This window comes from Papilio xuthus, unplaced genomic scaffold, assembly GCF_000836235.2.
Source record: "Papilio xuthus unplaced genomic scaffold, Pxut_1.1 DF828142.1, whole genome shotgun sequence".
Taxonomy (NCBI): domain Eukaryota; kingdom Metazoa; phylum Arthropoda; class Insecta; order Lepidoptera; family Papilionidae; genus Papilio; species Papilio xuthus.
The window spans coordinates 5,238,526-5,264,631 of NW_013530507.1; the positions used below are offsets into that span (position 1 = coordinate 5,238,526).

The window sequence follows — 26,106 nt, forward strand, 5'->3', positions numbered from 1 at the left end:
ACTTCGTGACAATATGAATCACACATCTAAGTAAGAATGAGGGAGGAAGCCCATTTTAATATCAGATTTACTTTTAAATTAACTTCAGATGTCTTGGATAAAAATGTCTGTTATCCATTGTTGAAGAGCTAAGCAATTTTCTTAATCCTTTAAGATTTTTCTTTGTCGTGCACTTTTGTAAGAGCGTATATTTTTTTTTTAAGACTTTTGTCCAGTACCGTTCTTTGTTTTCACTAGATTAATTAGAATTATTATGTTTTATTATGGAAATTCCGTTTACAATAAAAAAAGCTTAATGTTCACTGAGCACAAATCTTTGTCATTTTAAATACCCCTACAACACCATCACAATCTATTCAGTGCCTTTGGAATGAACTATGACACAAACTGGAAGATTTTCGTGTTTAAAAAAAGGTTACGTTTAGTAAGGTTAATTAAACCTACTGATTTCGAAATATTATACTATTTTGATTTCAATAATAATTATATCGGCATGGCATTTACAAGAATGAAACTACGAAACCGTCTTCCATTATCCGATTTCATCGAGCGTCCGTTGCATACATTGTAGACGTGTGTACAGCTCTGAACCGGTTCAGGTCACATTTACTTGAACTGTTGAGTTGCAGCTCAACGCGACAACGTGATTTACCATAACCAGTAAACGAGTAACGAGCCAGCTGGTGAGTCGTCTGACAGACCAATTATAACATGAAGATACAAATTTAACTAATCTTCGAATCGATTCATTGACCTGCGTCGCACGATTTAGATCTGCAGGTCATTAGTTTGAGTTACTCGTGACTACATGGTGGCTTGGCTTGTCTCTGTGATTAGTGACTAAGCCACGGGACGAAGAGACTTAGTCACGCATATTGAATTGAATTAATTTTAATTAAAAATAATAAATAATCGTGATCAGATTATCTATATATGTAAAAGGATAATGGTTTCTATTGTGTGAGAAACACGTGCTAAATAGTGTAACTATTAATAGCCTAAACATCACTGTATCGACCTTGGCATGTACTTAGGAAATTATCTTTCGAACTCCATTGATTTATTCAAGCCGATTGCCATGGTAACTTTACCTTTAACTATTCTTTAACAAATGCTATCTAATACAACTTATTGGATGCGAAATTAAATTGTAAAGATTTTCAGGGGAATTAAATAACAGAAGCGAGCTGCGAGAACAGTTTGTTTTATAATATAAAGATGAAATACTATTAGTGTAGCGTATATAAATGTAAAGGCTTAATCTATAGTGAATCCATTTATTTTTTTTTCAGAGGGAATTGCTTCATGCATACTAGTAGTTATGTGGGATTCTCCTCCATAGCGGAGGCATACCCACTAAACCCCTCTGTTCCTCCAACGCATCGGGACGGGACCACGGGCACGCTTTCGCCCTCGTCCGCGGCCCCGTCTGCGCCAGCTGCCGAGGCAACTCCCTCACGGGGTAATCAATAGTGAATCGTAGGGCTTAAAAACAAAATCTAAATGTTACCATATTTAATTTTATTACTATAAGGATGCTATGCAGTTGTTATAAATATATATTTTTTAATTATAAACATTTTCTACGTATTTGAAATAACCTAAAATTTACCAAGTTAACGATGGCAAATGTTCGATTAACAAAGATACACTTTTCGTAATTTTACCATAACCAATAAATCTTAGGTTTTACCGCAACTCGTGATTTTACAATATCTTACTAATATTATAAATGGGAATGTATGGATGGATGTATATAGAAGGTATCTCCAATACGCCAATTAGCATATATGTAGAAAGTAATCGGGAAGAACGCATATGCTACTAATTAAGTTTTTTTAATACCGCGCGGACAGAATCGCGGGCGACAGCTAACGCACAGATGACATAACATATAGGTACATGAAACTAATCATTAAAAAGCTAATGTAAAATCATTATTCTTTCGCTAAACGTGACTATGCTAATTTTATCAAACTATATATTCTATTGAGGGTATATAAAACGATATACGAGACTGCGTAAAGACAACATATTCCAATTGTAACGTTACAATCATGTTGCGAAGATCCTTATTCATGTGCACCAGAAATTATGCTAATCAGTAAGTAAATTTTTATAATCTATGTCAAATATAATTGTAATTTAAATTATTATATTTTTTAAATACTTAAAAACAAAGGAGTTCTTACTTTAATTAAAATGTTAGGCTATTCGTACAATAAGCAATATTCTTGATGGCGGACATTGTTTACGTGTTTAGTCTAATATAAATTATATTTTACCTGTACAAGGCTATAATCACAGACAAGATAATAAACTTTCAAAATAAATGACATTTCTCATTTCCATTGAATTTGACTAAAGTCGCTACGACTGTATACCGAATAGTCGACTTATGTTGACGATTCAACGTAGTGCGATGAAGCGTGCGCAATACGATCCCTACATAAAGATACGAGTATTGTTCCGCTGTATCGCAACTATATTAGTTTCAAACATGTACGTTGCCTTCTGTACGAATGGCTAGAATATCGTAAAGCAAACTGTCATTATAAGAGATTTATTTAGCACGCAATGAATGCATCTAATTTCAAGGACATTGCGATAAATTTACGTTCTAGACTCTACCTTATATTTTACATTTTTTGTTGTGGATTACAATGAATTACATATTTTATAAACTTTTAGAGCAGCTATTCAAAAGAAACAAAGCCCTTTGATGAAAAGGATTATAAATGAGTTCGACAATTACGTTCCAAAAGTAATTGATGAAAGCTTAGCGAAGGTGACCTTTTCGCCGGAGGTAAAAGACAGAATTAAAAAGGTAAGCAATACTTATTAGTTGATAATAGTTGAGGAGAAAGAGATAAACATGTAAGCGGTTCATCTTAATACGTCATCCTTAGTTGCTAATCTACAACGGGAAGACGAAGAAAAAGGAAAATGAACCATAGACAGAACAATTCTGACGACCTATTTCTGTAAGGTTCCTATATTAAGAGTACACAACATAGAAAAAACAAGTCAGAGGAGTACATCTCTTGGTGGATTCTATGGAATTAAAAATAAACTTCTTTGGCCGTCCCTTTCCATTATTCCATTGGTATACCAAGGAAGATACGACTCAAACATGTCATATATAGTCAAACCCTATAACTAACCAATCATAATGAATAATAACAATCACATTTAAATACTCGCTGAAAGCATTAACTGTCAGTCGGACAAAGTACGTTATTAAAATATAAACAACATTTCCAGGCATCAGAATATTACACAGTTGGAAGAAATCCAGTGCAAGGTGAATTCATGTTGTTGGCTTTCGAATCAATGAATCAGGATTTGAAGATAACGGATGAGTTGATACATCAACTAGAAGTGGTTGTTGCAACCGTCGAGATGGTTAGTAATACAATATAGTTATAGACCGACAAGGATAACAGGTGGGTTAGACAAAGTACTTTCGCTTCGAAGCGATTCCATAACGACCTTCAACATTGTATATAACGCGCGACAATCACGTGACTTATCGAATTTTATTGTCAGTTCTATACATTTTTGAAGATCGTTATGGAATCGCTTCTTAGCGAATGCACGTTGTTTAAATCTACTGACCCGGTGGCCACAAGTCAAACTAAATATGACAGCTCACTAGCGCCCTCATGTGAATTCCAAAAAAGTGTTACAAGTTCCCATTCGTACTGTAGTGTTATTTAAAAAAAATGTGTTACATGAAATCGTAATTCGTAAGTTAAGTTCGTAATTATCCGTAATTTTATAAAAACACTAAGGGATATTAAGCTAACGATGTTCACATGATAATTTTGTTTTTATCATGTTGAATTATTCTGCAATACCAGAAATATTATAATATAAGAAGAGAATTTTATTATTATACTTTCGATTGTATTCTTTTTTTTAAGTTCTCTTTTTTCTTATTTTTTTTAAATCGGTGTTCCATTTTCTTTTTTTTTTAGGTACAGTCGTATTTCTTCTTTTGGGACGACTTAGAAGACGAAGCTAAAACCCGTCTAAACAAACCTTGTTGGCATTTGATAGATAACATCGGTATGATGGCTTTTAATGATGCCTGTATCCTGAGAACTTTTATCGATGAGGTGGTAAGACAAAACTTTAACTTGGAAATGCGTGACAAAATCCTGAATGTTTATCATCAAGTAAGTATATACAATACTATAAAATATAAAAAAGTAGCCTCCTACAACTTAAAACTGTCATCATTTGACTGTTCTGACTTTGCCGATTACTCCGCCCACTAACACCGACCGCTTACAATGTGTGCTTACACCGTCTGCTTAGTACCGTCAGCTCACCCGTGACGTTATTAATTATCGGCAAAGCTTTTGCATACGGGTAATACGATAGATACTGTTTATTTGATTTGACTCGTCGAAAACTATAGTATTCTTGTGCCCAACATGTAAACTCAAGTGCCGGGTATTTCATCATCAGCTCACTATAAGTCCCCACCGAGGGGCTCGGAGCCTACCCTAAGTTGAGGGAGTCTATGTGCATTCTTTTTTTAAATTCAACCTTTTGTTTTTCAGGTATATTTTAACGCCTCCGTGGGTCAACATTTAGACGCTGAAATAGCAAGATCCAAAAACTTTGACAATTATACAATAGAAAAATATAATACGATTAATACATGGAAATCATCGTTCTATGCAATCAAGTCACCACTTCTGTTGGCACTAACTCTTAGTAAGAAATTGAATAATGAGTCTATTGATATTGTTGAAAATATAGCTTTCGATATTGGTATATTAATTCAATGTCATGTAAGTACCCAGTTTTATACAAACAAATATCTTACTAATATGTGAAACTTTAGATGGATGGATGTTTGTTAAAATCGCCGGTACGGCACAACGGATCTTGGTGAAATATGGCTTGGATGTAGAACATAGTCTGGAAGAACACATAGGCGGCTAATTAAGATTTTATTTAATTTCACGGGGATGGAATCGCGCGCGACCAGTTATTTCATCATCATCATCAGATCACTATACGTCTCCGCCGAGGGGCTCAGAGCCTACCCTAACTTAAGGGTGATTAGGCCATAGTCAACCACGCTGGTCAAGTCAACTTCATACATATCTTTAAATTTCTTCTCAGATATGTGCAGGTTGCATCACGATGTTTTCCTTCACCGTAAGAACGTCGGATAAATGTACATATGCAAATCGGAAATCGAAAAACACATTGGTACATGGCGGAATTCGAACCCAAGACCTGCGAATTGCAAATCAAGTGCTTGATCCCTGAGCCATCGACTCTCTCAGTTTCAACAGACCAGTTATTTAATATTATTAAACTTATATTGCACTTATATTAGAATTAGAAAACAACTAAATAATTCCCTCTATCTATTTACAGAACGATTTGATTGATTACTTCAATACTAAAGGTAAAGTCACCGGAAAAACTGGATCAGACATTCAGATGGGCAAATGCTCATGGGTGGCTGCCGCGGTTCTAGAGAACTGTAGTGCAGCTCAGCGGCGCATCTTCACAGAAAACTACGGCAGTTCGGATCCAGAAAAAGTTAATCGTATTCTTCAATTATACGAAGAGGTAGACGTTGAAAATCTTTACAAACAAGAGGAACAGAAACGATTCGCATTATTTAATAAAAAAGTAACAGAGTTGCCAAAGAACTCCGCACTTTCTGCGGAATTCTATAAGACTTTCTATAATTTGGTTAATTATTATACCCAAGACGTTTTAACTTTAATGTACGACAAATATTAAATTTTATTCATATAAAATTATAGTTCGTCTCAAAATGGTTAATGCTTTTATAATTATCTACGTTCAGTTAAAAATTTCTACTATCTGTTGTTATGTTGTATCCTGAATTATATAATTATGTTTAAATTGCTTTAATTGTATTTAATTATCACTTAATTGTTATCATTTAATTGTTTTTTGTATTATCACAAGTTCCTTTTAACCAATTATTTCCTTTACAACACAATATAAGGTCGATGCGATGACCTTGCAGAATACAATGAGATAAATCAATATATTCTTGCTCGATTCTCCAAATGTGTGAACTTTGACTTCACAGCTCGTTAGTCTTTTAGTAGTAGAAAACACCATTAAACCCTTACGGACGGACGTAAAATTTTAATCTTTAAATACATTTTTAGAAATGGAAGAAGGGAATACATGAAAGATAAATCAACGTCTTCTGAAGACGGATTGAGTTGCACACATTGGCGTAATGTGTGCTTGGGAAGCAGGAAGCGATCTCTTAGGCTTTTATAGGAAATGGCGAAACGTAATACGGCCTATCAGATTTTACGAAAGCTTCAGTTAGCGCACAAACCTACCTATAAATAATTTAAGCATTATAAAAGAAATAAAACATCTTATTTGATAGATTTTGTTACCTAGTAAATAGTTTAAAAAAATCTGCCTAAAAGGAACAAAGATAGAAAATCTTCTTATACTGACTGATATAAAAACGGCTAAACACTTTTTATATCAGTTTAGTATAATGTCTCATGAAAGTTTCAATAATTTAATCCTCTTATAATTGAAAAAAGAACGCTTTTTTGGATTTTTACATAGATAATAACTAAACCACAAAATAAATACCGTTTTTTTAGTCTTAAAGGACGAAGTCAGGGACAACGGTGTGTTATTTTTATCCAATCAAAATCAGTTGGGTTACGATTTTCATAAGTGGGTTACTTTTTACTTTCATTTGATTTGCTTTTCGTGTTACATTACACGTAAAAGCTTCTAAAAATGTTTCCCGTCGTACAAATATCACGTCAACAACTGCTATTAAGAAGACGGAAGAGATAACATTTCGTTATATCTTGTAACATTTTGTTCGTTAAATGATATTTTTCCCTACAGCTCCAATAACCTATTTAAGGGACGGGCGCTACTTTACTTCATCTGTAGTACTTTTCTTTCACTCTTAATATAAAGTGTGTTTACCGTTGGTTTCTGAGACCAAAAGCTCTGTAAAACATATCGTTATTCCTTTCATTATCTTTGATACAAAAGAGATCACAATGTATTTTAAATGGGAATTATGGCCTCAGAAACATACTGTTAACACAACGTGTTACAAATAATAATACCGTTAAAGTACTCAGAGCTAAAAAATTATCGATTAAAATATGATCGTAGATATCAATCATACTTTTGTCATCCATGTTGGAAGTTTGTAGATGTTCTAATTTAAAAACTGTTTCGTTTGCCATTCATTTTACTCAGCACCTGTATTTGTCGTTCGTCTACAAAGCGACTGTAAACTAAAGCACAAAGGGGTCTTAAAATCGATGACGTGAGTTAGTTTGCGTCGTCCACACTCCACAGAAACTTTGTGCATCCTTGCTAGAGCGAACCTGAATTATTTACCATGTGAAATTCATAATCTGTGTTTGTATTTTATTCAATAGTACATAGTTATTCAAACTTTCGTAAGACATTATACTAAACTGATATAAAAACGGCTAAACACTCACGTACATTCGTCCGGTGGCGGCACCGTCTAGTTTCGAGCCCATCGGGGGCCCTTCATCAGGATGAGTGGTACTGATATTATTTTGCGGACGCGTGTTTAATTGTACACAGGCTTCATTTGTACGATATAAGCTGTTGCACGTTATTAAAAAAACATAATTATTAGCCCATGTGTTCTTCCAGACTATGTTCTACATCAATGCCAAGTGTCAGCGAGATCCGTTTATATGGGAAAAACAAAACAGCTGTTTTTAGGGTTTTCCAGACAATTACTCGAATTTTTCTCCCATATTAAACCTTCCCTAGATCTCCACGAACTTTTCAAGACCAAGATAAGATAAATCTGTTCAGCCGTACTCGAGTTTTAGTGAAACTAACGAACAGCAATTGATTTTTTTATATATGGATAAAGATAGACGATTTTTAAACGGTTTCATTTAACTTGCTCTTTGTCTAATTGTAATTAATTTTTAGATAATAGTAATTCATTATATTCACATGTTGATAGATTGTTCAAATACAGATCGTTACCTTTGATAAGACTGCAATATAAAGTTTATGGAACGCCTTATTTTTTAATGTACAGTCAGCGTCATATAGATCGTCACAGACAAGATATGCAAATATATAGGTACATCAAAAGTAATCAATTATATCGGTACAACAAAAGTCCTCAAAATAATAGATACTTTCACCCTGCTCAAATACATCGGTACATACACAGCGTCAAATATATGAGTACATGCAAGATGCTCATAAATATCGTAGCAGCCACAGCGTCATAAGTAACGAAGCAGTCAAGGTGCGCAAAAATATCGGTACATTTGACAAAATTGAACTCTATCTCTATATACTTGTGATACAATTTGGAATAAACTACTTCTGTTACATTCATTTGACCCTTTGTATTAACATTATAGGTTGTCCGGAAAGTTCGTTCTGATTTTCGATATAAAGCTTACAATAGACTGTAGCTGAAGTGGATTCATTTTCGGATTTCCACCATTATCAAACGTCACAAAAATTTCTATATTGTGAATAATTTCATTTCATTGGTTGAGATAAAAACTAGTTTTTAAAATTTTAGCCAAAAATAAAAGACGTTTTAGGTATAGAGTCGTTCCAATATAATTTAAAAACATTTCCAAAAATTTAAGAGAACAGGGTTTCAATTTTCCTTATAAAGCGGCACGAACTTACTGGGCAACCCAATATTTTTCTTCTCCTGTCATAAAGCTTAAATATATTATAAAAGTTTGTCACGCCGAATATGACAGATACGTAATAACTAATATCAAATTTTGCCTTGTCACAATATATACTAGTTTGGCGCAGTATTCTAGTATGTTTGCCGTAATATGTAAGTTTACCGGTTCAAATCTCAGGCTACTTTTTTTTCATTTTATCAATCACGGGGTTATTTTTTCATAACCAGTAAAAATTTGGTAATGTAAAATTTTGCTCGACAATTTTTTTTTATAATTTTCGCTGTCGGGTAGAAAGAAATTTAAATAAAGTTAACAACAAAATTTAAACAAAAGGTTTTAAGAATGGTACGCGCGGAAACTATACGTACAAGTGTTATCTACATATGTGTGCGCGCCCACGCACACTGGAATGTTTATTGCAATCGACCAAAAATTTGATGTAGTTTGGATATTGACATTCAGTTTTTTTTCTTTGTTTCTTAAATATAATCAGTATCAGTAAAAGGTAAAAGTAAAAGTGTTATTTTTACCGGTACAAGTTTAACAAACATGAGTAATAAACAAATTACATGTCAATAGCATCGCTTTATCTCCTTCATTTTTGTTTGAAATAGAAAAGTACTTTAACGGTCAAACTCAGTCCAAGGCAATATCAAAAAGTACCTAATAACTACGGCGATAGAGTTTAATTACATGTGCTTCGATATTAAAATTAAAAAGTTAAAATACCAAAAAAAAAATAGTTGCTTGGGATTTGAACCGCCGAACTTACGTACCAACGGCGGCGAACGGTAAGGCCACGAGACCAAACTAGCATATATGATGACAAACTTAAATTTGATGTTGGTTTTATCTACCTAATATCTGTCATCCGCGTCGAACACTTTTAGTAAATTTTGAAAAATGGTTTGATGCAAAGTGTCAAATGAATGTAACAGAAGTAGTTTATTCCAAATTGTATCACAAGTATATAGAGATAGAGTTCAATTTTGTCAAATGTACCGATATTTTTGCGCACCTTGACTGCTTCGTTACTTATGACGCTGTGGCTGCTACGATATTTATGAGCATCTTGCATGTACTCATATATTTGACGCTGTGTATGTACCGATGTATTTGAGCAGGGTGAATGTATCTATTATTTTGAGGACTTTTGTTGTACCGATATAATTGATTACTTTTGATGTACCTATATATTTGCATATCTTGTCTGTTACGATCTATATGACGCTGACTGTACATATTCCCAACTAATGTAAATTAATAACATAATAATCTTTTTTTGTCGGATATTCATTTTTAAGTTCCATTAAATAAGAAAACATTAACATTATCATACTAATTACTAATATTATAAATGCGAATGTTTACATGGATGGATGTTTGTTTGAAGGTATCTCCAGAACGGCTGAAAGGATCTTAATAATAAAATTTGACATACAAATAGAGTATAGTCTGGAAGAACACATATGCTAATAAATATGTTTTGATAAATATATGACGGAGTCGCAGGCGACCAATAGTATATATTGTGAACATAATAGGTATTTAGTTAATAGGCATTTAGTTACGATCATTTAAGCATAAATAAATTAACCAATTACTAGTTAATTACATAACTATGCTAAGTAAACATTCTTCGAATGAGTGCATAGATTACGTATTTCTTTATTATGTTGTCGATGAGTCGAGTTTTAAGTCAAATTTTAATTTGAATTTAAAAAAGGTTTTTATGTAAAATGTAATATGCTTCTACGTTTCTCTACAATGGAAAAAAAAAGTATTTCGATTTTCTTAAAGGTTCAAAGGACAATTTCATAACGTTTATCCTCTTATGAATTTCTTATGTAAATTTCATTACTGCGTAGAAATTGAATAGCGATGTCAGCTATCAAATTATTCTGAATTTGTTAAAGAAACAGTGTTTTTTAACGTTGAACGAATTCTTCTAAATTTATTTAAAATATTTTTAAGTACAAGCTATCGCCCGCGACTCCGTCCGCACGAGATTTAGAAATAGGTAGCCTCAGACCTATTACATGTATATGCATATAAAATGTCATAAATATTGTTCAAGTTTCCAAGGAGTATGGTAACTAACATTGGAATACGAGAATTTTATAAATAAGACTAGCTGTCGCCCGAGACTCTGTATTACGAAAACTTTATTAGCAGCCTATCTGTTCTTCCAGACTATGTTCTAAATACATGCATCATCATCATCGAGATCTGTTCAGCCGTTCTGGTATCTAAGATATAACCTTCAAAGAAACATTCATCCATCCATCTAAACATTCGCATTTATTTATTTTTTTGGGCGGCGCTATGCCGCCCTTTCGTTCCCCTAACATAGTCAAGGTCAGGAACCTGGAGTGCGAGATATTCTTTATTTCTTTATTATAAACAAAAACCAATTACATAGGACTTAAACTAATATCACATTCTTTATAATATTAGTAAGATACAGTTGTTTTATTTATTCTATTCGTTCAAAAATTTGGTTCAATCCCGGATTTAATGAAAACGTCTGTGAAATTACGGTCGATATTACATAGAGTTGTGTTCTGAAGTTAATCTCCATACTAACCACTGCTATTATGGATGATTGCTTTGTTATTGTTTCTCATAAACGTTCGAGCGCCATCTTCATTTCTATATCAACAACTCCAAGTGCTATCAAAGAGAATATTCTCCACAAGCTGTCGCCCGCGACTCCGTTCGCGGGAAATTAAAAAAACATGATCAGTAGCCTATGTGTTCTTCCAGACTATGTTCTATATGTATGCCAAATTCCATCGAGATCCGTTCAGCCGTTTTGGAGATACCTTCAACCAAACATAAATCGATCGATTCATCCATCTAAATATTCGTAACAAGTAAGAAGTAATATTATGTAGTTAATGTATTATATAACTTGACCAGGAATATAAAAACCTCTGCATATGACAGAAAAATATGAAACTAAACTTTGCACAATTGATTTCTAAATCATATGACCTAAACAACTCACGAATATTCACAAAGCGACTACCGTGGGTTCGTGAGACCTAAATATCCGTTTAAAACATACAATCTCTGTGTTGTCAAAGGTAATGATATATTTTATTCAGAGAATTTGGTCTCGGAAACCCACAATGTGTATGTAATACGAATATATCAGTCCGAATGCGTCATAACAAATTAATTTATAACAGACTTAGCTAAGTAATTTGTATCAACTTTAGTTTGCATACGGAACAAATAGTTTGAAGTAGGGACAACTAATGAGATTGATTCACTTGGCGAAGTAACTAATTGACCTAAATTCTCACAGAAGCTTCCTCGTTGCTGTTCTACTCGTACTAATTTTAATAGGAACTCGGGTTTCGATTGGCGTGACACTTTTATCTTTGTATCGACACATTTTTTGTCTTTGTTTATTTCAAAGAGACTGTACGGAATGACAATATGGATTGCTGATCAGAGCAATGTTTTCGGTAACAATTTTCTTTACCTTAATCTTAGTTTATTCCTCAAACATATTTTAGTTATATGCCGTCAAGTTGAACGCCTGTCTTATCTGCAAACTGGCATCCGACAAAGTCGAAGAAACATTTGTGGTAATTTATCAGTGACACGAGTTGTTTTCTTCTCGTATTTGTAACGACAGACATAAAACTTTTCTTAAAAACGTCTATAACAGGAAAAACATTATGCGAAAACAATTTGAATACACACAAAAATATAGCCTATGGATTGGGTTGATTTTCATCAATCTTACTAATATTATAAATGAGAATGTTTAGATGGATGCAAGGATATTTGTTTGAAGGTAGAAGGCTCAAGCGATTTTGTCTGGAAAAACACATAAGCTAGTACGTTGATAAATAAAATAGTATTCGTACATGGATATTCAATTATAAATGTTATTTTACAATTTGAATCAAAGATCAAGTTTTCTTCATTTTTCATTTCTGCTCCGTTGAAAATATATTCTGACAGGAAAAGTATGTTACGTGATTTATGACTGGCATAACATACGAGACTTTGGAAAATGTTTTCTTCGTTACTTAGAAATATTTTACGTAACTATGTAAATAATTCCTGCTCCCTTCACTAAATCAACATTCTGGATGCGCCCCTGTATAAATTGTTATCTAACCGTGAAATTATTGTCACTGGCAATATGATTTTATACAATAGCTTCGACAACCAAAACCCGCAGTAATAATTCCATTTAAAGTGCTATGAATTAAGCGCATAATCTTCACGCATATTTATTCAATGGTTCTCGTTTAGCATTCGTATGCGTCGCGAGCCTGAAACAAACAAAACGTCAGGCAAACGTGAGGCAGTACAAATATTTGACATACACACAACAAAATGACATCACAGAGCGATGACGTCAACAGTCGGCCGATTGTAGCGAGCTTACAAATTAAGCCCTCTCTTTTTGTGAACAGGAATAATTGAGTCAGATATTTTTTTTTGTGCTCACATAAAAATGTGTAATATTTTGTACTGTGAAAGTGTTTTAGGATAAATAAAATTAAAGATACATTGTTAGCTGTCATCTTTATCCACAAAAAGTAATATACTAAATTTTTCATTTATGACCACGCTGTCAATCCATTTCTTGATAGTGCGTAAAATGGCAGTGCCTTAGATATGGGATAAACTTTGGAATTCAGAAAGAATATGAACTAGTATTATTTAAAAGATATATGAACCTTCATATTAAGTCGCCTCTGTAGTCTCTGCAACGAATGGTACACAAAAATAAAAATAAATAAGGCAACATGAGAATTTAATGTGCATAGACAGACTACACAGCTTAGGTACAATGAAAAGAGTCACCGAACCGTAACAAGCTTACGTTTACAAGCCCCTTGTCTACAAGCATTAAAATTAAAACTTAACTAGCGTCGTAAAATACAATGCGAACGCGAAGCGCGAATAGCCTAGTGGTTAAGGGTTTTTCGTACACAAGGTCGAGGATTCGAATTATCGACATTCGACTATTGTAGCCTAACCCAAGCCAGTTTAGTTTGGGTAAAAAATATTAGTGAATTAACCAAAATCTCCTAATATTTAAAAAAAACAATAAATAAAATGCAGTTTATACCAAAAAATAATTCGTTAGTAATATAGTTAGTACTGAGAATTGAATGAAACGGTATTTTTATTTCGTAAAGGTATCGTATGTCCAATTACGTATTTCATGTTGACATGTGTATAATTCGATGCGATGTTTTTGCTAACAATGTATTACATTACATTATTAGTTAATGTCGAATTAAAAAATAACATTACTTATTTCCAACTATTTGACTATATTCTTCATTAGAGTATTGTTAACTCGCTCACTACACAAAATGTAGAGTATTTTTAAAAATATATTATGTATTTAAATTAATGGATTCTTCGTATTATGGTCAATGGATAAAAATATAGTGCTCGAATCGGAATTAAATAAAGGTGATAAAAGACAAAAAAATTATATCTGTACAAATTAATAAACTTGTCTGTATGTAACATCGATCCCTTTATCTTTTTTCTTCTTTTTCCGGGGGAGACGGCGCTAGTGATCTGGGATTGTGTTAGGAAGCATGTGGTATGCTTCCTAACACAACCAAACCCCTCTTTTCCTTCTACGAATAGTGGCGAGGCCACAGTTGCGCTTTCTTCTGCGACCTCGCCGGTGTCAGCTGTCGAGACAGGGCGTTAGGGTGGGGGAGGTCTAATTTCAACCTCAAGTAAACGGATCCCCAAGTATCCGGTGCCCTAAAGGAACCGATTTTACCTGGACTTAGACGGGGTCGTATCTGATTCATGAGAGTATATTACAGGCTACTTTTTCAATAATTCTACGTTGACGAAGTCGCGGGCAGCCTGTAGTCTTCTTATCTTCTATCTATCTTCTATATATGTATATAAAAATCAATTGCTGTTCGTTAATCTCGTTGAAACTCGAGAACGGCTGAACGGATTTATCTTATCTTGGACTTGAAATGTTCGCGGAGGTCTACGGAAGGTTTAAAAGGTGAGAAAAATTTGAGTAATTCCCGGGAACTAATTACTCAAATTCTTTTTCATTCCACGCGGACGGAGATACGAGCGACGGGTAGTACTTAATAAAATCGTGTAAACTAGCATTCACAAAAAAATCAAGTCTGACAAATATTTCTCAAGTGCACGAAATACATATAAAAATAGAGTTTGGAAACATATTATGTTAAGCATTTGAAAAAAAGCCAGGAACGTGTACATACGTCGTCGCTATGAAAAATTCAATTTGTTTAAACAACAAAGGAAACAAAATAAGCTTATGAGCGTTATCTTCGTATCCCAGCATTGTGTTTAGGCAGAAAATTTAATCCAATCCCGTTTCTCGTGTATTTTCTAGAGAGTCCGTTCTCGCGGGAAGAATGAAAAATACACATTACGTAAGGTTTTATTCATAGTACAATTTGAGTTACACTCTCCCAGAGCCGACGTTTTTTTGCTTAATATTTACTTAATGTTATGTCTATTGCCTTTCTTCCGAACGCTCTCAACAAGAAAGAAGAGATCTCTTGAAGAAAATTAACATAAAATTTTCTTTCATTTTGCTTCTGAACATTTGCTTGTTCAAAAAAAATGCCGCGCCTGTTGATATTAAATTGCAAAAGTGCGAGTAAACATGTTTTCCCTTTAAAAATTTAGTACTGCAGTTATTAAAATCATTACCGCCCATAAAACAAAAAACATACATATGACATTTATATAGTTTTTTCTAATACTACGGTATTATGACAAAATGCAGATAAGTTAAAACTCAATAAAAAAAAATTGTCGGTATTTTTAAAGGGTTCCCGTAACAAGTAAAAGGAAATCAATTTAAAAATACCCAACCCTTCATTTGGTTCAGAGTTTTCTGAATCGCTTACCCTGTGCCGACGAAAATAATTACATCAGTACATTTAAAATATTAAATGCAAGCGAAACTGAATTTTAATTAAAATTTGTTGAAAGCATTTCCTTTTCGTATTCTACATAATACATAAAACGATAATTTCACTAATACCTAGAACTGAAATTAATATTCATATCTGAAACATGATACATTTTTATTACAACCAAACTCATTCCAGTAACCCATTAGGTAAGCAGACTATGGATTTCAATATTTCGGGATCCTGGCACACCTGTCTTAACTCTTTTACATTCATACATGCAAACATTTACTACAGTTGTTGATTCTCTAAATTTCCTTATATAGTAAATATGTTCATACATGTAGCTATCTCATCACGCATCGTCTTGAAATAAATCTTCCTTTAATTTGTCCCAAAAGTTAATCCGTTTTTGTTCAGGCAAGTTTACCATTTTGAAAGTTTTACCCATACTTAGAACCCTTATTGTTTGGTTAACGCGTAGAGGCTCCCAAATCAATCCTTCTTGTGTATTATCTTTAATTTTTGGTGTAGGTTTTCTGAAATATGAAAGAAATGAACTTATTAGTAATGATTATACACGTATAAGATAAATACAAACTTTCGCAAAACACGAAGACATAAAAATTTAAATCTTACTAATATTATAAATGCGAATGTTTAGATGGATGTTCGTTTGAAGGTATCTTTAAATAACTGAACGGATTTTGATGATTGCACATATGTAGAACATATTCTGGAAGAACCTATAGGCTACTAATTATGTTTCTTCTTTTTATTGCGCGCGGATTGAGTCGAAGGCGGCAGCTAGTATTAGATAATATTAAAAACTCATCTTACCCAAATTTAATAAAATTTGTTAAAAGTTTTGTCATTTTTTTTATAAATCGTTTTTCAATTACAGCTTCCGGGCTATCGTATTCATCAACCAAAGATTTGCATTTGAATTGATAACAAATTTCATCTCCGGCTGTAGCACCTGACCAGTTTAATTTTGGTAGAGACGTCCATTTAATATTAAAGCAACCATTAAAAGAAAATCTATATAAATATACATCTTTTGAATGTGTGCTTTGTAGCCGAGCTTGTCGGATTAGAGGATAAACAACTTGGTCGGTATGATACTTGACATAACGTCTTAAACTATGGTCTGTTATTGTACTATTAATAAAATAAAAATCCTTTATTCGCTTCAGTATATTTTTATATCTCTTTGAATCATACTCATCTGCACCTCCAAAGAATGGTAAGAGGTATTGAAAATTAAAATTCAAATATTTCAAAAGTATTCTTCTTTTAATAAAATCTTTTAATTTTAATAATGCATCATAATTACAATATCCAAAAATGACATCTACGTCATAATTTGCTAATTTACTTTTATATACGCCCAAGGGATGTTCGTTAATAAAAGAGTTCTTTTTATCTTTTTCAACAGTACACCCAAATGCCCTTGTTAGTCGTTGCCTGTCTCTTATTTCGGTGCTATCGAAAAGGTCATGAGATATTGCCATCAATATTTCGACAGGCGCTGTGCTGAGAAACCCATAAAGATTTTCTTTGTTAATTTTGTTTGAATTCCCATACAATCGTTGGTGCAATTTATTGATAACTTTAAGATTATGATTCCCATAATCTACTGGTGACAGAGCACTACCACCATGAATTATGACTCTTTTAAATAGATCTTCAGCAGCACTAGACACCAACAGAAACGATACAACATAAGCTCCATCACCTGATCCAATTACTGTAACTTTATTTAAATCACCATTAAATAAATATATATTTGACCTTATCCATTTTAAGCACACCACTACATCTTTAGCTCCCATGTTTCCTTTAGAAAATTCATCATCGGTATTCAAAAAACCCAATATTGATGTCCGAAAATTTACTATAACTACTAAAATATCTTCTTCAATTAAAAAATCTGGTCCGTGGGCATAAGAGCCTTCATAAACCCACACGGCAATTGAAAAACTTTTATTCTTTTCATTGGAAATTGGCATATACACAGACAAAGTTAAATCTTCATTTAGTAGAGCACTTGAGGCAATATACTCTTTACTAAAATCGTATATACCACCTTTATATATTATATGAGGTCCTTTTGGAGCCTATAAAATAAATCTTCAATTTTAATTAAAAATAACAAATATCCCTCAACTGCCTGGTAAGTCAAAATACAAATTTTTGACTCTATAGAAGATATATACAATTTAAATATTAAAGAAGAAAACAAAGTAAGCTAGTAAAAGATAAAAACAACAATCAAAAACGCTTAGATTTTTATACATTTTCATTCTTTAGTCTAAAGTATTCGCTTTTAATTGAATAGTGCACGAACAAACTAAGCCTGAACCCTACAGCGGACATTAATTAAATTGTTAATTGAAAACGTACGAACAACCTCATTATAATTTCTGGTTATTTTAAGCTTCAATATAAAGTGTATTAGATATTGAAACTATTCTATTCATACTGGCTTAATATTTAGTATTATTTCAATATTTACTAATGCTTGATTTAACGCAAAAACTTTATACTAAGCCAGGGAATATTGAAGTATATTTAGTATTAGGATTTCTCATTTCTCAAAATGTTAAACATTTGTATATAAAAATTGAAAGAATACGATATATAATCTACTGCAATTCAACACTAACCGTAGCTTTCTGAGACCAAACCCCGGTTTGAAACATATCGTTATCTCCGTTTTGTCAAAAATAATAACAAGGATGGCGAGATGTTTTATACAGAGATTTTGATTTCAGAAACCAACGGTTACAAGGGCAAAAAAAATCATTGCTTTTTAAAGTAAATGTTAAATATAGTAGTTATGTTACCTTAAATCTTAAATCAGCTAATGGAGGTGATGCGTAAGGAATATTGAGGAAAGCTGCATATGGAAGATTTTCGTAAATAGTAAATAATTTTCTTCCAATAATTAATGTATGATTAGTTACTAACTCATACAATGCTCCTTTGACACAAGTAGAAACGATTATCAAAAAAAAATAACACATTATAAGTAAAAATTACATAACACATTGTAGTAACCACTTTTTCTTCATTATTAATGGAAAATTTATATTACTTTAGAAACTTCTTGCTTAATATCTTTGAATGTGTTTTTAAAAATATTTTAAAAGCCATAAAATATTTTGTAAACATACTGGCCGTATAACGAATCAAAATGATAAGGACGTTTTAAAATTTACCTATTCATATGAGATCACGAAATAAAACTTATTTATACATCTATATATATTAAGAAAAGTACTATCTAACCAATCTATATATATATAAAAGAAAGTCCTGTTAGTTACACTATTAATAACTCAAGAACGGCTCTAGCGATATGGCTGAAAATTGGTGAGGAGATAGCTTAGAGCCAGGAGACGGACATACGATATTATTTATTCATTTTTTTTCAAATTTATGCCTTGAAGAACTTATTTAACTTATCTATATATTAAGTTTTTTTATATATCCACGCGGACGGGCACGGGCAACAGCTAGTTTTTAATAATTTTGTATATTTAACCGTACGTCTGTCCGCGAGGCCGCGTTTGTGCAAGATAATCGATTAGAACGGAACGGCTGGACCTGGACTGGAATGATTTTGACAGAACTTTAATGGAAAGGTTGCATGCACCCGGGCATTTTATATTCTGCTTCTTTAATTCTACGCTGATAGTCACGGGCGATCGCTAGTTTTAAATAAATATATGTAAACACCGATATTTCAAAACAACATTAGATTTTCATGAGAAGATTAACACGTTAGCTGCTATGTCGGGCTGTTTGCCCGACTACCTAATGTTTCAATCAGGCCGTGTCGGACTATGTGTCCGACAAGCCATACTTCCATTCAAGACCTCGCTGTGGCTTTTAATAGAATAATTTTTTAATCGAATTTTAATACAGCTTGACCCGCAATATGGCCCATTCAAATGGTTTTGGACCAAAAATTATTTTTTTTTTTTTCGTTTTTCGAAAAATCATTCTGGAAACTAACGTGTTAACATATAAACAAACATTAAAAAGCAATTTAATTTTTATACAATTGTATAAAACTGTTATTATAAAATAATTTTAAATATTATATTACAAAACAATGGACAAATCGTTCGTTCTGTATTGAACGTATCAGTCCATAAAGATTAAACAGAATTTGTTTATCTTATATTATCTTTAATGTAGTTCACAATAATACCTCATTTAATAAAAACGTGTCATGGTATAATATGGAGTTTAAATTATTTATGTGTTTTACATATATATCTTTTATATTAATTATATTTGTAAATGCAGATGAGACTGTACTGACTACACATGGTTTAGTGTCGGGCAAGATATTAAAGACTTTATTTAAACAAACTCAGTACCATGGATTTATGGGTATACCGTATGCTACTCCACCAGTCAAAGACCTAAGATTTATGGTAAATATTTTTTTAGACTTAAGCTTAACTCATTCATTTATTCTTGAACTAGCTGTCCCACGCGACACCATCCGCGAAGTATTAAAAAAAAGTAGCCTATGTTTTCTTCCAGACAGTGGCTTACATTTATGCCAAATTTCAACGAGATCTATGCAGCCGTTCTGGAGATACCTTCAAACAAACATCTATCCATCCATCGAAACATTCGCATTTATAATATTAGTAAGATTTTATTAATTTGCCTTTTTGTTTAGTAAATTTTTTTTTCCAAAAATTCGAAATTTAATTCTTTACTTTTAATTCTTTTTAGCCACCAAAAGACATTGAGCCTTGGAAGGATGTTTTAAAAGCCACAAAAGAAACACCACCCTGTTTACAATATAATTACAATGTGAAAAAAGTGCATACTATTGGACAAAGCGGTGTCGAAGATTGTCTTTACCTTGACATTTTCACACCAGCAGTTGATGATAATAAACGCGGAGTTGTTGTATTTCTGTATAATGAATACTTTCGATACTCATATAATAAAACAAAAGACTACGCACCTGATTTCTTCATCGAAGAAGACGTGGTTGTAGTCACAATAAGCCATCGGTTATCTGTACTTGGATTCTTATCCTTCCAAGATGATGTTTTGTCTGGTAATTCCGGATTAAAAGATTTAGTTATGGCACTGGAATGGATAAAAAAGAATATAGAACGTTTTGGAGGAGACCCAAATAAAATTACTTTAATGGGTTTTAAAGGAGGTGCTGCTGCAATAGACTTACTTCTTCATACGAAGGCAAAATATTTAATAAACGGAGCTATTTTACACAGTGGGACCTCCTTGACACCAGATATTTTGCAAGATGACGTTAGAGAAAGAGCATTCAAACTAGGTGAATTATTGGAAATCGGTACGACGAGTAGTAAGAAACTATTAAAATATTTCAATGATATTCCTCCAGAAAAGTTACTTTCAAAGGATTTTAGATCTCTACCTGATGACTACTACAAAGAAAATCAAAAACCCATTTTAGCTTTTGGACCAATAATCGAAGTGGATTCCGATGGTCTTGTTCTACATCGCCCAGAACGTTTGCATGACCCTATCAATATTCCTATAATGATTGGATCAAATTCCCGTGAAGGTTTAGACTCCGCAATTGATTACCTCGTTGAACCAAGACAAATGGTATATATCGAAAAAGATTTCCATTTCTTACTACCTTTACGGACAGAAACAAAATTTGATCCTCTTAAAGACGAATACTATAAGGCTATAGATGAAATCAAGAATTTCTATTTCAAAAAGGGTAAAGTGACGTTGAAAAGTGTTAGTGATTATGTCACTTATATAGGAGATGTACTGACATCTTATCCTGTTAACGTAATGGCGAGAAAGTACGCAAATAAAACGAAAAACCTGTACTATTATCACTTTGATTATTATAGCGAATTAAATGCCAACAAAAATAGTATTTTGGCGTTATCAAAAGTAACCGATGGTACCTGGGGGGCCACATCCGGCGACGAATTATGTTATCTGTTTAAATGTCCAAGTCTAAAGAATAAGTATTTGAAATTAAATAAATCATTATCTGAAGAAATAATATTTCAAAGGAAATTAATAAAATTATGGAGTAATTTTATTAAATATGGGTAAGTTGGTGATCATTTATATAGATTCTAATATTATCTTACTTCTTACTATCTTACTAATATTATAAATAGGAATATTTAGATGGCTGTTTGTTTGAAGGTATCTCCAGAAAGGATCTCGCTGAAACTTTGCACAAATGTAGAACGTAGTTTGAAAGAACACAAATTGAAGTGTTTTAACTCCGCGCCGTCGGTGTCGTGGGCGACAGCTAGTTGACAATAATTCCATTCAAAGATCACCTTTGGATACAAATATATGCTTGCGTCATTTAGTCGTTACTAAACAAATTCACATAAGAACCTACATGAACTTAGAAGCAAATGATTCGCTTCAGACCTGTTACAAATAAAAAATCTAAAATATCTGATATAAACAATGATCAATGAGAGTTATCAAATCTTTAAAGGAAACAAATTAGACGCGACTTCCTGGTAGTAAACAAATATTATCTTCTTGGATTTACGATATACCAATAATGTTATTAATTCGTTAGTTCATTGTCAAATTTCAAATAGTCCCCTTGTTTAAAGTAATCAATTCTTTCTATGTTTTTAGATCTCCTACACCAGCGCATAATAATCCATTGGAGAATTTAAAATGGCCGACGTATAATTTAGAAACAAAAGAATATCTTCACATCGGAAAAAATATAGAAGTACGACGTAATCTCTTTAAAGATAGATTTGAGTTCTGGGATAAATTCTTAACAAGATGGTCAAAAATATTGAGAAACTCAAGAGAAAAGGATGAATTATAATAAATAAATCATAAAATAATAGATTTTGTCTTTACTCATTCACGACTACCCTTTTCCTTTACCTTTACCTTTATAACAATTTTTAATATTTTTTTTGGAAGGGAGACATTTCTAAAAGTATGTATAATATTAAGATGGGGCAAATGTTAAATTAAGTTAATAAAACTCGATAAAAATAATATAAAAAGCAAGAGTAAAAGACAATTAAAGCGAGAAAGTCCATAAAATAAATAAAAAGATGAAAATATATAAATCTTCTATTTGTCTTCACTTTTGAATAGTCAAATGTAACCTGTTAATAATATTCTTTCGATTCTTCCCTTTTATTCAATTAATCAATCTAACATTTTGCGATATTGTGCATGTCGCCCTTTCTGTTTAAGATAGGCAACGCATATGCAATTACGGATGTCTATGTGCAGGTTCCGATTCGCTACTTCGGTGTATGTAAGTGGCCGCTTGCTCGTTTGACACCTTATAATATATAAAAAATATTCTACTACTTATAAATATAAAAGCAATAGCTTCTGTCCATTATATTGATACTGGAATGGACTCACTTCCTTAGAAATAGTTATCGTGATTACACTTCTAGTAAGAGTTATAAATTATCAAAGCATTAAAGATAAAGATATAAATGAAGCCAGAACGATTAAACAGTTTATCTTTAGGACACGTCAGTACTAAGGATTACAAGAATGTGTCAAATTAACAGTTAAATTAAATTATATCAAAACAAGCTTTATAGAGATTATGATGAATTTAATATTTGTTTTGTTTCTAAATTATTTTGCTATAACATGTGCTGATGTAATAGTAGAAACTAAGTTAGGTAAAGTGGCAGGTAAAAGAGTGGAATCAGTTTTACCAAATGAGAAATATTATTCATTCTTGGGTATACCCTATGCTGAACCACCAGTTGGTGAACTGAGATTCAAGGTAAGGTCGTTATTAACTTAAACACAGGATAAAGTCTATATATTAAATATTTTAATTTACATTTAAATTGTGATTATCTTTTATACTTCTTTTTTTATTTTGGTGACATTCGTAAAACGCTTTTATTATTGATTTCAAATTAGAGCGCACAAAAATATTATTTTTGACACTGTACTATCCGTTTTCACTTAATTAAAAAAAAACTCACGCTACTTTAAATAGAAAAAAGTGTTAGCGGTCGCTAGTCGCATTGAAATCGAAGTTATAATCTTTATTCTTGTTAAAACATGAAAAATACTTTATAAATGACAAATGACAGACGAACATAAATTACTTATAATATAATTATATACACTATCATCTTTAATTTTTTCAGTCTCCAAAACCTCGTCAAAGTTGGACTGGTGTTCTCGAAGCAAAAAAGGAGAGAAAAGCATGTCCACAATTTTACTTACCTGTCAGATCAACGAAAAAAATTGGCTTCTTCGGTGACGAAGATTGTTTATATCTCAGTGTTCACACGCCTAACGTTCCTGAGCCAAATCAAAATCTACCAACGATTGTATTTTTATACAATGAACAGTTTCGTATATCCTTCAATGGTACAAAAGATTATAACCCGGATTTTTTTATGAAAGAAAATGTTATTGTTGTAACTCTTCATCACAGAATAGGAGCATTGGGTTTCCTTTCATTTGGTGACGAAGTACTCCCAGGGAATTACGGTCTTCGGGATGTCTTATTAGCTCTAAAATGGATACAACAAAATATAAAAAGATTTGGTGGCGATCCATCGAAAGTAACGCTAATGGGCAGTCAAGGTGGCGGTGCAATCGCTGATTTACTATTACAATCTCCTAAAGCAGAAGGCTTATTCAGTGGTGTTATATTACAGAGTGGATCTTCATGGAACCCGTTATACTTAGATACGAATCCCAGTAAAAGGGCAAAAGGTCTCGGCGAAGCATTAGAAGAAATAGTCACAACAAGTTCCTATTTCTTAAAACGCTTAGCTGACTTCTCAGCACAAGCAATAGCGGAATCTGAACATTTATCTATACATGCAGACGAAGCACGATCTGTACAAAGAGGATTGGTTGCTTTTGGACCGAGTATTGAACCAGATCACCCGGAAGCGTTAGTCACTACTTTACCTGAAGAAGCAAATTTTAAAATAAATGTTCCCGTAATGATTGGTTATAATTCACGAGAGGCTATTGAAATAGGAGAGCGAATCTTGAACAAGCCGCAGTACCTGACATTTGCTGATAGAGATTTCCTTTTCATGTTACCTATAAGGGTTAAATTCCATTTTCAAATAAATGATAATGTATATTACGATGCTATTGAAAAAATTAAAGAATTTTACTTTGACGGAGGATATATAAAAATTAGTAAACCAGGAGAGTTTTTGTCTTATTTAAATGATATATCTGTATTTTACAATACTGATTATGCTGTTAGAAAGTATACGAATATTTCGAGTTTTCCAGTATATTATTATGTTTTTGACTACAGCGGAGAATTGAATATGAGGAAGAAGGCATCACTTCAAAATGCTGTCAATTTAGATGGGACATGGGGAGCATCAGCAGGGGACGAACTATGTTATTTATTTATGTGCAATCCTAGGAAGGTCTACAAAAAATTACTTGAAGACGAAGATTCAGAGGAAATTAAAGTTTTAACGAACATGGTTAAAATGTGGACAAACTTTGCTAAAACTGGGTAAATAATTTTATACTAACATAAATACAGATTTACTTAAATATCATCAGTTACAAAAAAAAATAGTCAAATACGAAAATTTTTGCAAAATATTAAGTAAGAAGACTGTTTTGTGTCTATACTTTTTTAACACGTTCTAATTTTACAGGAATCCAACACCACCAGGAAGTAACTTTACATGGAAACCAGCGACAAAAGATAATAGAGAATGTCTTGTTATAAGTGATGAACTTGAAATGAAGAGTAACATTAACGAAGATATTGTGAAATTCTGGGATGAATTTATATCAAACTACAGTGAAAAAGCTGTCGATAATATTATAAAAGACGAAGTGAAAGACGAATTGTAATAATATAGAATATTATAATTTTTAAACATAAATGTTTTTTATTTTACATAACATAAAATATACAATGAAATGGACAAGCAATAGACCAGAGATTGGTTAGATGTTGCTACAAATATCACGAGAAATACTATGAGAAAAATATTCTTAAGAAAAAAAAATCTTTCTACTTAAACAAAAATTTATGTTTCAATAAATAATTAATCAATGCCACAGAAGGAACTGTCCTTCGTGGATTGGCTTGATATGGGTTCTACGTTTTTTTTCTGACCTTGTTTAATTTTATCCTCTTTACGCCTCTTTAATATTAAAACAGTATTATGTTCAAAATATGCTTTTTTCATTTATGGAAGCTTAACTATTATTTTAGTCTCTAAAAAGCTATATTTGTTGAATTTATCAATTTTAATAGACTATTGCCAGTATAAAATAACTATATCCTGCAACCTATATATACATTTATTATTTTTAATCTATCGTGTTAAACATTTTTAGAGATCCTCTTTATTTTTTTCCACGTAATAAAATGATATGTAAAGTACGTAACTTAAGTTTTATTTTATTATACAATTTTTTAATATTTTTCATATATTCATGAACTA

At 32.3% G+C, this 26,106-nt stretch overlaps 4 protein-coding genes across 4 annotated transcripts; 3 read left to right on the forward strand and 1 right to left on the reverse strand.

The window, feature by feature from the left end:
* The first annotated feature begins 1,901 nt into the window (after positions 1-1,901).
* Positions 1,902-5,881, forward strand: LOC106114131 (farnesyl pyrophosphate synthase-like). The gene is made up of 6 exons (XM_013307225.1): positions 1,902-2,104; positions 2,692-2,827; positions 3,265-3,405; positions 3,981-4,181; positions 4,572-4,805; positions 5,404-5,881. The coding sequence occupies exons 1-6, from the start codon at positions 2,058-2,060 to the stop codon at positions 5,776-5,778; spliced, it is 1,134 nt and encodes a 377-aa protein (XP_013162679.1). The 5' UTR covers positions 1,902-2,057; the 3' UTR covers positions 5,779-5,881.
* Positions 5,882-15,600: 9,719 nt separating this feature from the next.
* On the reverse strand, positions 15,601-18,622 carry LOC106114191 (esterase E4). The gene is made up of 3 exons (XM_013307297.1): positions 18,484-18,622; positions 16,475-17,754; positions 15,601-16,173 (listed from the first exon to the last, which is right to left on the reverse strand). Exons 2-3 carry the CDS (start codon positions 17,644-17,646, stop codon positions 15,990-15,992), a joined length of 1,356 nt encoding a protein of 451 aa, XP_013162751.1. The 5' UTR covers positions 17,647-17,754; positions 18,484-18,622; the 3' UTR covers positions 15,601-15,989.
* Positions 18,623-19,873: 1,251 nt separating this feature from the next.
* Positions 19,874-22,511, forward strand: LOC106114188 (venom carboxylesterase-6). The gene is made up of 3 exons (XM_013307291.1): positions 19,874-20,085; positions 20,396-21,732; positions 22,289-22,511. Exons 1-3 carry the CDS (start codon positions 19,888-19,890, stop codon positions 22,488-22,490), a joined length of 1,737 nt encoding a protein of 578 aa, XP_013162745.1. The 5' UTR covers positions 19,874-19,887; the 3' UTR covers positions 22,491-22,511.
* Positions 22,512-23,150: 639 nt separating this feature from the next.
* Positions 23,151-25,507, forward strand: LOC106114187 (esterase E4). The gene is made up of 3 exons (XM_013307290.1): positions 23,151-23,429; positions 23,806-25,157; positions 25,306-25,507. The coding sequence occupies exons 1-3, from the start codon at positions 23,244-23,246 to the stop codon at positions 25,505-25,507; spliced, it is 1,740 nt and encodes a 579-aa protein (XP_013162744.1). The 5' UTR covers positions 23,151-23,243.
* The last annotated feature ends 599 nt before the right edge of the window (positions 25,508-26,106 follow it).